The 13,138-nt window shown below is 41.9% G+C and overlaps 1 protein-coding gene across 1 annotated transcript in view; it reads right to left on the bottom strand.

Annotated features, from left to right (window-relative positions):
• Positions 1-12,773: 12,773 nt before the first annotated feature.
• The window catches only part of MOB3B (MOB kinase activator 3B), a 46,837-nt gene continuing 46,472 nt past the window's right edge, over positions 12,774-13,138 (bottom strand). The window contains exon 3 of the mRNA XM_065656835.1: positions 12,774-12,892. Within this exon, the coding sequence (XP_065512907.1) occupies positions 12,863-12,892 (30 nt within the window). The 3' untranslated portion in view covers positions 12,774-12,862. The remainder of the gene's footprint in view (positions 12,893-13,138) is intronic.

Raw genomic sequence — 13,138 nt, 5'->3', positions numbered from 1 at the left:
GGAGTATCGAGGCCGGCCAAGTCAGAGTACCTGGCAAACAATAAATGACAGCACAGTAGCCACAAAGTGGATTCTGAGGTACCTTTTATTTTCTTGCAGAAGGTACTGATATCAAAAGTAGAAGACACATGATTTAGGTCTCTGCTTGAGGTAGCACAACAACAGATTTAAATGATCCCTTAATTAGAGATGGCCAAAATTATTTTCAAAACTGACATTTTTTTTGTTTATTTGGCCTAAACCACCATTCAGCTTTAACAACAGGACACTGGAATTATCCAGGTTGGTTATATAGGTATTTTGCTTCCATACAGAGTGAATCAAGAGATGTGCACATCTGTATTATACAGATCATCTATAACAGGTTTAATTTCAGGATACTAATTCTTAGCTGTCTTGCAATTGATTTACAACAACCTAATTGTCTTATTACTTGATTTTCTGCTTTTACCGTAGATCACAGATTCTCTTCCATTTTCATTTTTCAAAAAATGATTATACTGCCTGACATCTTAATGGATAAGCAGTGCTACAGGATCAAAGTGAATGAGATCCATCTTGTTAATTTCCTGTGACAGCTTTTGAAAATGCATTACTTTCCTCACATAAATATATAGTGTATTTAGGACTATCTCTTCCTCTCTTTACCCTCATTGAGTGCTCCAGAAGGGGACCAGCTGAGTGTTCACCAGAGCTGATAGTACCTCTTGCCTGTGGAAGATGTTCTTGGGCCAAATGATGTAATTTTCTATCATTTTCTTACGTGATTTTTCCCAAAACAAGTACCAGCAGAGGTACTAGCAAAAAAAGAAATGCACAAACACACACAGAAAACCAGCTGAAAGGCAAAAAAACAAGGAATCAAAACCCGAGAACAGAACATAATGTGAGGCACTTCATACTAACCTATTAATTAATTTCCACTGAGAAAACTCTTAGGTCTATTTCATTCTTCCCATCAATCACAAAATTAGATTTGTAGTAAAAATTTGCAAACACAGTTGGTTGCATTTCACTTTGAAAGAAAATACAACTTCTTCTATCTCAAAATTAAAAAGCTACACAGTGATTACACAGCAACCTTAAGCACTGGCAGCTCCAGTGCCATTTGCAGCATGCTGATTCCTTGCCATGGCTTTACTCTGAGCAGGATTTTAGGAGTTTGCTTGTATGACCTTGGGTTTGACAATGAAGAAAAAGGCTCGATGACTTTAGCCTACAGAAAGAACAAGATAAAAGGACTTGGACATTACCTCATTTTTTTCACATCACCCTGTGCTCAGACCAGAAGGCCAGAGGCAGAGCAGCACAAAACGAACAAACACTAAAAAAACAACACCACCACAAATAAGAAGACCCAACCTGAAGTGCTTGATGTCTGGTCAGTCAAAACAACTATGGAATACACATTCTGATTTCATTTTATTTAAATATAAAGGTACACCTGCAATAGCTGAAATTTGTATATTCACATAGGAATTAGAAGAATAGAAAAAATACTATTTCAGAGTTTAAAAAACTAATTGGTAACAGTTTCCATTTGTTTCAGTAGGAAAAGTTAAATACCACACTTATTTCTCCTTATGGTCTTTTATTCTTTTATTGGTTCAAACAAAAAGCTTTCTCCTTTACTCAGTTCTGCTGCTGGTTGATCTGCTGTGTACCTCTCATTCCTTTTGAGCAAAGCTGAAGCTTTTTCATCCTTCTGAATGTGGCACATGCCAAATCCTAGCTGGATCTCTCTAATAAGCTTCTGGTTGGGCCACAGACCCTCAGGGAACAGCCAACCTGTTAAAACAATTAAGTGTTTTAAATGAATGCATCAGGTCCACTTTGAATTCTGCAAAACCACCTCCAAACTAAGAACAGGAAATGGCAGTAAAGTTCAGTCCCATTTGTTATTCCAGTTTGTTAATGAGTGAGCTGCTGCAGTGAGGCTTTTACACCACTTGCTTTAGAGAGGGCAAACTTTCAGACCTTTGGATTCAGATGTGAGTTTTGAGTTCCGTTAAGTTCTTTTTCCAGTAGTTTGATCGTTTTTCGGAGACCAGTTTGCATCATGACATGCATCATTGTGCAAATGCAAGAGCCCACAAATCAGTAACAAACTGAAGACGTGTTTCCCAGTATCTGAAGTGTCAAAATTTTGTATTTTGGAATTGTTTTTTTCAATGGGCTGGCATAAAGAATGACTCATGTGGGTCCATCCAATGAAATAATCTTGTGAACTATTAGCTAATAACAAAAAAATGCTGTGTCAGACTAAGGCAGAAGCTTTACCACAGTTCCTGCTCACCTGCAGAAGAATTCATGTTGATTGAGAAAGTAACCCTGACAGGCATTCAGGCACTCATCTATCACTAAAATTCGATTTTCCATGCAGTATTTGGAACAGACATTTTGAGGGTCAGCTGCAAATCACAAGGCTCAGGATAATGCACTAGTGACACATAAATGCCACTGATAAGCTGAGTCTTCTGAGTCAGCTCAGCCTCTTCCTTTATCCTAATCTTCCTCCTGTTTTCATAACTGCGTGTCACATCCTCAGAGCTAGAAACATTGGCTGGGTGGGTCTGATGGCACTGCCATGGATGATCAGCTTAGAAGTGCATTACCAGCAAGTTGGCCAATTGAAGGGCTCCAACCACCACTAAAACAAAACAATACAGTGTTTGTGCAATTTTCTTTTCTTACACTGATTTTTTTTTTTTCTCTTGCTAAAAATCTAGCACAGGAATGCCTAACGAAGGATGTCCTGTCAGTGAAACCTGCTTACTAGGGAAACCAGCTCTGCTTCTTAGGCTACATGCACCAGCAGAGAAAATTATTGTATACCACCCAGATTGAGAAGGATAAATGCAATGTACTAGATGATTATGATTCTTCTTTAATCTCTGAAGAGTTTCTCAGCTAGTACATACCATATCTCTCCTCATGCTTGATCATGTCATACCTACCTAAAAACTAAGCAAGCAAGTAGGCTGATTAATCAGGCATAGTATCAATGTGGTTATTATGGTGGCAACTGGGAGGGCAGGTGACTTAATTCTTGGGCTTAACTGTGAAGGTCTTACATGTGTCACTACTGTTACATATTTCTCTGATCAGAGGAATTCTCAGAAAGTCAAAACAGGTGGTGGCATTTTTTGTTTGTTTGGGGGGTTTGTTTGTTGTTTGGTTTTATTTGTTTTGTTTTTCTGTTAACATACTATAAAGTGCACAGGCATTTAGTTTACTAAGCTCATGTCTGTTGGGAGCAGAGCAGGGCAAAATTTGTGGAAGCATCTGATGATTTTTACAGCTTGAACCCAGGTGAGCCTGAAAGGCTCAAGGACTGTGAGTGAGATTCTCCTCAGTGCAGCATGCCAGCACAAAGCCTGGATAACCTCTCACACCTGAATTTAGACCTGTTTGCAGGTAGAGAAGGTCTTCCAAACCTGGGCCTGAATTCTGCTGCTATCACTGCATCCACTGACTCTTTTCCCTCGTGAATATGGATAGCACTGGGTAGAAAACAAATTGCTCGATGACTTGTCTGAAAAGACAGCACCTTTAAGCCAGAGGCTACTGGCAATAAAAGACACAGCTGAGTTCAGTGGTTTCCCAGGCACTTTCTGTTTGTTGCTCCATCCCCATGAAGGTGGGTGTTTATCAAGCTGCTTCCTTCACTTGCTTGATGAGAGCCATACCACTTCTTAGAAGTCAGCCTCTTGCTATGGACACCAAGGACAGCTATGAGTACTGCCATCTGACAGAAATTGGACATTTTAAGACAAGTGCTTAACACAGAACTAAAAAAAAAGTGTCTTGATTTGCAGAGCTGACTGGCCTAACATGATTTTGCAGTGCTCTAGAAGGACTCCATGACACAACTCCTGGTGATACAATAAAAATGTCAGATTTTACACCACTCTATTTTCGGTTCTGGGTTTTGTTGGTTGGTTGGTTTTTGTGTGTGTGTGTGGTTTTGTTGGGTTTGTTTCATTTTGGTTTTTTTCTTTTCTGTTCGACTCCTAGAATATGATATAATTTGGCTTATAGCAGGAGAGGGGCTTGATTTACTCTTTATGTAATGAGATGCCACCTCCCCTCCTAACTACTGCTACCTCTTGTGCCACGCTATTAGTGAATGGCTAGTAATTACCTACAGTATGGCTTTTAGGGGAATGAGTAATGTGTGGCCTTTATTCTGCTACTAATGGTGCCAGAATGGCTACACTTACCAAAACACATGCACCAAGTGGGTGACACCCTCAGATGACCAGTCAATTTACTTGAATTGCTCTAATTGCTGTGATATAGGAAATACAATCCAAGGGCTCAGGTCACGAGGTCCATCTATTATACCTCAGAACTATTTTTTTAATCAGGCAGATCTGTTTGGTTTTCACCATGCCACCTGCTGGGATTACCTTTTATCTTACGCCAGGTCTGAGGATTGTGAAGAGCAGTATGGAATAGAGAAGGGAGGCTGAGTCTTGCTTTGCCATAATATCATGCAGCAGCAGGCAATCACAGAATCACAGAATCACAGAATGTTAGGGACTGGAAGGGACCTCGAAAGATCATCTAGTCCAATCCCCCTGCCAGGGCAGGAACACCTAGGTGAGGTTACACAGGAAGGCGTCCAGGCGGGTTTTGAATGTCTCTAGAGAAGGAGAATCCACAACCTCCCTGGGCAGCCTGTTCCAGTGTTCCGTCACCCTCACTGAGAAGAAGTTTCTTCTCAAATTTAAGTGGAACCTCTTGTGTTCCAGCTTGAACCCATTAGCCCTTGTCTTACTGCTGGTTGTCACCGAGAAGAGCCTGGCTCCATCCTCGTGACACCCACCCTTTATATATTTATAAACATTAATGAGGTCACCCGTCAGTCTCCTCCAAGCTAAAGAGACCCAGCTCCCTCAGCCTTTCCTCATAAGGGAGATGCTCCACTCCCTTCATCATCTTTATGGCACTGCGCTGGACTCTCTCCAGCAGTTCCCTGTCCTTCTTGAACTGAGGGGCCCAGAACTGGACACAATATTCCAGATGAGGTCTCACCAGGGCAGAGGAGAGGGGAAGGAGAACCTCTCTCGACCTACTAACCACCCCCCTTCTAATACGCCCCAGGATGCCATTGGCCTTCTTGGCCACAAGGGCACAGTGCTGGCTCAAGGTCATCCTGCTGTCCACCAGGACCCCCAGGTCCCTTTCCCCTACACTGCTCTCTAATAGGTCATTCCCCAACCTATGCTGGAACCTGGGGTTGTTCCTGCCCAGATGCAAGACTCTACATTTTCCCTTGTTATATTTCATTAGATTTTTCCCCGCCCAACTCTCCAGCCTGTCCAGATCTCACTGGATGGCAGCACAGCCCTCTGGCGTGTCAGCCACTCCTCCCAGCTTGGTGTCATCAGCAAACTTGCTGATAGTACACTCAATTCCCTCATCCAAGTCATTGATGAATATATTTAATAGTAGTGGTCCCAGAACTGACCCTTGAGGCACTCCACTAGATACAGGCCTCCAACCAGACTCCGGCCCATTGATCACAACTCTCTGGCTTTTCTCCTTCAGCCAGTTTGCAGTCCACCTCACTACCCAATCATCCAGTCCACACTTCCTCAGTTTTGCCGTGAGGATGCTGTGGGAGATGGTGTCAAATGCTTTGCTGAAGTCAAGGTAGACCACATCCACCGCTCTGCCATCGTCAATCCACCTTGTTACATCTTCATAAAAGGCTATGAGGTTGGTCAAACACGACTTCCCCTTGGTGAAGCCATGTTGACTGTCCCTGATGACCCTCTTATCCTTGATATGTCTTAAGATGGCACCAAGGATAATGTGTTCCATCACTTTCCCAGGGATCGAGGTGAGGCTGACCGGTCTATAGTTGCCCGAGTGACATTTGCTTTCCTCCAATCCTCCTGCCAGTTGTGGCAGGGACACAACTGAGAGAACTTCTGCAGTGCAGCAGGGTGCGTGGGATGCAACAGCTAGTCTCATTTCTCCCCTGCTGCTTTGCTCCTCAGCTGGCACAGGAGGTGCCTTCCATGTGCTCTTGAGCTCTCATTGCTTTGTGGATTCAGGCTGGGGAAAAAGGGTGAGAAATGCAGAAAAGGTGGAGAGGGAAGAGGTTACTGCAGGTCTTTCCCCTGACAGCACAGGTCTCTTCTGGCCAAGACAGGATTGACAATGGCAGACCAAAGAGCCTTGTCACTGCTGTAATCGCTTGCTCACCACACCACTGGGACTGGAAGCACTGCTAGAGGTTGCTAGTCCAAGCCCATAATCAGAGCAAGGTCACTTTGAACAGGTTGCTCAGGGTTGTGTGCAGTTGGTTTTTTTAATATCTCCAAGGTTGGAGATCCCACAGCCTCTCAGGGCAACCTGCTCCAGTGTCTGACCACCCTCACAGAGAAAAAGGTTTTCTTTACGTTTACTTCGGTTTGTGTCCACTGCTTCTGTCATTTGATACCACTGAGTACAGTCTGTCTTCTTCGCTCACCACATCAAGTATCTATATATATGAGTAACATCTTCCATGAGCCTTTTCCAGGCTAAACAATGTCATCTCTTTCAGCCTCTCCTTGTGTGAGAGATGTTCCTGGCCAGTCATCATCCCCACGGCTCCTAATTGCACTTGCTCCAGTCTGTACTGTCTTTTGTACTGGTGAGCCCAGGACTGGACCCAGCACTCCAGGCTTGTCTCACCAGGGCTGAGCACGGGGGAAGGATCAGCCCCTGACCTGCTGGTAACACTCCTCCTACTGCAGCCCAGGAGGCTGTTGGCCTTGTTTACCTTGAGGGCAGATTGCTGGGTCATGGTCAGCTTGGTATCTAGCAGGACCCTCAGGACCTTCCCTGGCCAAGTTGCCTTCCGGCTAGGTGTCTCCCTGCATATACTGATGCCTGGGGTTGTTCTTCCTCAAGTGCAGGACTTTGCATTTCCCGTTATTAAACTTCATGTCGCTCCTGTTGGCCTTCTCTCTAACCTCTTGAGGGCCCTCTGAATGGTAGCACAGCCCTCTGGTGTATAGATATACACATGCCACCCTGAGAAACTCTCTGCTACCTTTGCCATTGAGCTTTTTTCAGCTCCAACAAATTCCTCAGCTTCCCTCACTAGCTGTTTTCCAGTTACTCCGTTAGTTCCAGAATCTCTAACCTTCAGCTCCTCCCCACCACCAGAGACACCCAACGTCCAGCATCAGCTCTTCTCCTGGGTCCTGCAACCATTCTTGTCTCCTACACTCCCGCCCCCATCAAGCTTTGGAACTGACTTGCATTCAGTATAGAGTAGCTTTACATATAATAGTGCACATATATATATATTGTCATAGATGTTTCAGGAATCAGACCAAAGAGAACAGTCCAATGAACTGTTAGTCCATATGCTGGAGATAGTTTCTGTTGTCCTATTGGATCTCCACTTCCTTCTGTGGCAGCCAAATTCTAACCAAGGGTCTTTAGTTCTGTTGTTAGATGATGAAACTTTGCCTTGAACTAGTTCGGTCCTACTTACATGTCTTGGAGTGTCCCATTAGGAACCAGCTGAAGAACATGATGAAACCCTTGAGTTACCCAAGCTCAAAGACCTGATAGGCAAGAACTATTAAGACAGCTTAGCTAAAGAAAGGCTACTGGCATGGCTAGTCCCATCCCACTGGTGTTAGAGACAGGCTGGCCAGTCTTCATTAGCATGACATTTGGTCGATTTTCCTTGGTGTTGCATCAGTGTCAGGAGAGCTATGAGGAAGTTGGTGCATTGGCAGTGATGGATCCCACTCACCTCTAATTCCTGTAAGCTTGCCAGGAAATTCTACCCTGCAGTATGAAAACCACATGCATTTTTCCTGCTGAAGAATTAGAACCCAAACAACTTCACAAGACTTCTGAAAGGTTATGTTTCTTTTATTCATATTTGGATTTCATCGCTTCATCCACTAGGATTGATTTGAAAGGTTATCTTTTGTTCTCTTTTAATGACTAGAACAGTTAGTGTCGGTCTTTCTTCCCATACAATTGAACAACCATTTAATAATAAACAGAATCAAAAGAGCCTAAGACACATATGACATCATTAAAATAAAATTAACATACCAAACAGTGCTGATGCATGGAGGAGGAAAATGAATCAAACACTTATTTCTTAGAAAGATGCATCCCCCTTAAAAATTAACAAAATAAAAAGTATTCTGTGAGAAAACACAGGGAGTGTACATATGCACACATTGATACTTCCACATCAATATCCCCATCCAAACATCTATACATACACATGTATATACATGCACGCACATACACGCACGTGTGTGTATTAGACTGGAAAAGTAATTTATTGTTTTCCCTGGAAGAATATTATTATAACTCTTTATTATATTATATCCATCTTTAAAACAGGAAATAAACAACTACTTTAATAGCTCCCACTTATTTGGCTAAACCTTGAAAAACATTGCCTCTCTATTTAGCATGAAATACATGAAAAATCAAGTTTGATCATTTTAGATTTAAGTGTATAGCACTACCAAGTTCTTATTACTGATTTGGCTTTTGCTTTACCCTTGAAGCAGTATCCACAATTATTAAAAATATCCTCAATTTCTTCCAATATGTAGGAAAAAATGTCTAAACACTGACCACTTGTCTATACTGGGTCCTCCAGTGTTATCCCCTTTTTAAAGCACTGAAAGAATGTTCCTGTTTTATATATAGTGCATCCTGTTTCACAGTGCTTGCAGGTACCTCCTGCTGTCTACTCCTGCTTTTCTGAAGAGATAACTCAAACCCAACCCTTGGTGGCCTCTCCTCAGAGGGCGCAGGTGAGAGGTATCCTTTCTGGAGGCAGAGAGAGAGGTGAGAGAGCTACTTCTTGTAATGACATTGCCCTTGGGGTAGCAAAGGGCTTAAAAGGCAGGAAGCTAGGTCCGAGACCTCACTCCCAGAAAATGTGAGAAACCTGAAGAACGCACCGAAAAGGTAAAAAGCAAGAGGGAGGAATGGCTTTTTGTGTAATTGATTCAACCTGAAGCACAAAGGTGCTAAAAAGACCCTTTTAGTCTATTGTTAATAGAGACTGGGTAATAGTGGCTCCCCAATTACAAAGGGTACTGTTCTCTGTGTCCTGTACACTGAGCCCCAGGAGTTTTCTTGCACATGATCACTGGGACAATGTTTACTCCTTAGGTTTCTGTATGTCTTGAGTAGTCGGCTGCAGGTCTCCATAAAGTTACACTTTACCTTCCTCTTCTCTCCCTGCTTTGTTCTTAATGAATCCAGTGGTCAGGAAAATGAAATACCTTGTCTGGTGTCAGTTTTGCTGCTTAGAGCTTCAGTTCTTGGAGAAAACTCAAGTTTTCCTAAGTATCCCAGTTCTCTCAAATCTGATGGAAATCATCAATTTCGCTGCTGTGTATCAGCAAAAAAATCCCTTCTTTGGTAAACCCTGGGACTCCATCCTTCATAAAACCTGAGGGAGGCTATGTTAAGATTTGTTTCATGTTATAATACATTTGTCACTACAATGACACTTGTCTACATTCACACAAAGCAGAAGTTCATTACAAAATCCCTTATTACAATCAATGAAAGCTAATAAGTCTTTAATCACTGAAGGCAATTCTGGTATCACAGGAAACTTTCACACTGAAGTAAGGCTGACTGTGGTTTCAGTCAGCTGAAATGATCGCTCTAGCAGTGCCTTCAAGCTTAAGTACCAGACTAAAAAAATATTGTTTTTAAGCAAGAAAAACAAGACCCATCTGAAAGATTAGGATGGTGATTTGAACAAAACAAAAAGAAAACAAACACGAACAGCAACACCTCCCCACCCCAATCCCAGAACCATATGAAATTCTGGGATGATGGAGAACATACATATTTAAGATCAGGCAGAAAGATTTTCTCAGTAGGTGAAATGGATGCTTCTGCATACAATCATGTTTAAACTCAGTTCTCATTGCACATCCTGAGGAATCACATAAATCAGGACCTGAAATTAACAACCAAAACACAATTCTGCCCCAATGAGGCTCCAGCAAATTACTGATGAACCTGGAATCCTTGAGCACAAGATCCAACAGGATGCTGCCCCTCTCTCCTCTACAGGAACGGGTAATATGGTACTTTTATGTAGTGATGCCACATTCCAGACAGTATTTGTATTGGGATATCAAATACCAGGCACAGGAAAAGCAGAAATGGCCCATGGCATGAGATGGCCAGGCCAAGGCTGAATATCTCTGCGGTGGAAGCAAGAGAACATGTGAGGAGATATTTGGCCAAAGGCCAAACCCTGCCACTTGAGGAAGTTTATTTAATCACCTAGTGAACTCCATGATCTTCCCAGCAGTACAGGCAATGAAAACAAGTACATTTTGCATTTCTTTGTGGCTGGTTCAGCTCTGGGGTTGTGATGGGCTTTCTCCCGTTACAGGAATTTTGGTCAAGTCAAACACAAATCCTCTAGGGTTCAACTTTGCATTTCCCTCCTTTGCCCCATACAGTGTGCTGCACTAGAAAAGGAAACACATGAGTTTATGAAAAACAGTTTTAGAAAAAGGAAAATAATCCAACAGATAAGTTCTGCATTCACAAAAATAATGTGTTCGCAAAAAAGGTTAATCAAAAATCATTTAAAATAACTTGGAACAAATTCTGCTGTATCATCAGACTGAGCTACAGTGAATAGACTCAAAATAGCATAGTGTAAGCTGCATAATAAAAGGAAGAATAAATTATTTTGTGCATTAAATACCACATTTTCAATTTAGGTAGTGACTTTGATTTTTATCTACAAAATTCTACACATTTGCATCTTCACGTTACTCTTTAAAATATAGCACTGCAGGACTGCTCAGCCATAAGAACACCAGATGTCAACTGACCACAGTGAAATTCAAGAGCACTGTACCAGATACAGCTCCATCTCCAACAGTGCAACAGTCCAGGCACTTTGAAGAAGTACAAGAAACCCTTTCATACACAACTGATGCTGTAATTCCAGGCACTTGTCACCCACAAGTACCATGTACTTTCTAATGAAGATGTAACATTTCTCACTTTCTTTAAAATGAGGCAACTAAGCTCAGCAGTAGCTCTGGCAATTAATTCCACAAGCTAGTTATATCCTACAAAAGTGCCAGAAGGCCAGAAATTATGTGTGTGCGCATTCTAATCCTCAAACAATTAACCTGATTGCAAAGATCACCAAAGGAGGTAGGCAAACTTCAGTCCATCCCCTTGAAAGAAAAGGATAATGCTGCTTGCATAATTCTGAAGATGCAGAAAGACCTTCACTATAGCTACAGTGAGTGTTCATAGACAAAAGCCCTTTGTCCCAGCAAGGACATGATCACTAACATTTACAAGCCCTATTTTAAGCAAGAAGGCAAGCAAATCAGAAGGTACCACAATACGAGCTAGAAAAAGTTTGCTGTTATTCTTTAGTGTCTTCTACCCCTCTATTCTAAATGTTCCAATCACTGGATACTCTACAAGATTTGCTTCTGATACTGTCTCAGAAGATGTAAACATACCTAACTCACTTGAGGGGAAGGCAGCAACAGGGTTCAGCACTTACTCAGGAAGGAGTAATCTTTCACAATAACACATATGTGCAAAAGTCATTACAAGGCACAGAATATATAGGTGTGTTCCACTTGATTCCCATTTATCCAGCTGTATCTCTCTTGTGATCTCTCTGTTAAGTAGAGTGCTTTTTTTTTTTTTTCAGAAGAAAGCCTCTTATCAGGGTATATTTGGCATAAAACACTTGATTCACTGTGATGGATCCATCCAGGCTGTCCATACATGTGTTAGTTAAATTGGACTGAGTACTGGAAAAAAACCTGTTGTGTCAGTCCAGTGTGGGAAGCAAGCCATGCTGCTGGACACTGTTTAGATGCAACAGAGACTTTCACTTAGTCTCTCCTGCTCTAACCTTTATATTATACTGCTCATCTTTACTATATCTTCCTCTCAGTTATTAAAACTAAATTTCTTTTTCCCTGGAAAGACTACATTTTAAGATGAATGAGAGGGATTCTAAGAGGATGGGACGATATCATATTACATGATAGATTGGTGTGCTTCATAGGGTACTTAAGGAGAATGCTGACTATAGCTGTTTTTTTATGTAATGTAGAGATACTGAGCAGGTTTGCTTTCAATCACAGTATGAATTCAAAGAAAAGACTTCAACACCACAAAGCTATATCTGGATTCCTACTCATGTAACTGAGATCAGAAACTGTCCCATTGTCACCCAATTATGAGTCACAATGAAGAACAAACTGCCTGATCAGCTGAAGGACACAGCTGTGATCCTGGAAGTACAAGGCTTGCTGGCATTTGGGAACGATGGCCAAGCCTTGGAGGGCCTGGTGAGGGGTGGGGAGCATTAAAAGGCTAAAAGTCTTTTGTGATTCCAGAGCATCTTAATATTCTGCTGCACTTAGGAAACAAAGCATATACCAAGAAACAAAAGAAAAAAAAAACATTGCAGCTAACAACACAATTCTATTTCAAAACTAATCTGGAGGTCAGCCCAGGGATCTGAATTTCAGTAAAGCTTTAGCAGCTGAAGCACAGTCTGTCATCGTTCAGGGCTGAAGAGGTTCTTATCCCCTAGAGCTAGAACTAATCTTAAATTCATTCTTCTTCTTCTCAATAATCCATGTAACTCAGATGAGGTTCCTAGCAGCATATCTAGGATTAAGAACACTGCCACTGGTGGGAAGCATTTGTGAAAGTAACTGTGGTTCCCAGCTTTCCTGCTTTCACGGGTTAATAAGCAAGCTCAGTGCATGAGGGCTGTCACGTTCTTGAACTCTGCAGTAAGAAGGAAATTGGACTTTGCTTTTCTTCGGTGGGTAACTTTTTAGTGACACATCTTGGTCGTCATCTCTTTCTGTAAAACAAGAAAGGGAGATTAAAAAGCAAATGGCATTTGTTGTAAAGTGTACACATACCTTTTCCTAGCTGACATTTCTGCATCTCTGCAAATGCATGTGGTTTTGTGTGCCACCACAGTTGTGCTCCTCTCCGTCACTTTCAAGGACAATGAACATAACTGGCAATTAGCATGCAACATTTTGTCATTTTTGACAGCTTTAATACCCTACTAATTCCCTAGCTGTGTCATGTAAATGGTACT

Source organism: Caloenas nicobarica, chromosome Z, assembly GCF_036013445.1.
Source record: "Caloenas nicobarica isolate bCalNic1 chromosome Z, bCalNic1.hap1, whole genome shotgun sequence".
Lineage (NCBI taxonomy): Eukaryota > Metazoa > Chordata > Aves > Columbiformes > Columbidae > Caloenas > Caloenas nicobarica.
Note: the sequence above shows the minus strand (reverse complement) of the source record. Positions and strands in the feature narration are given on the sequence as shown.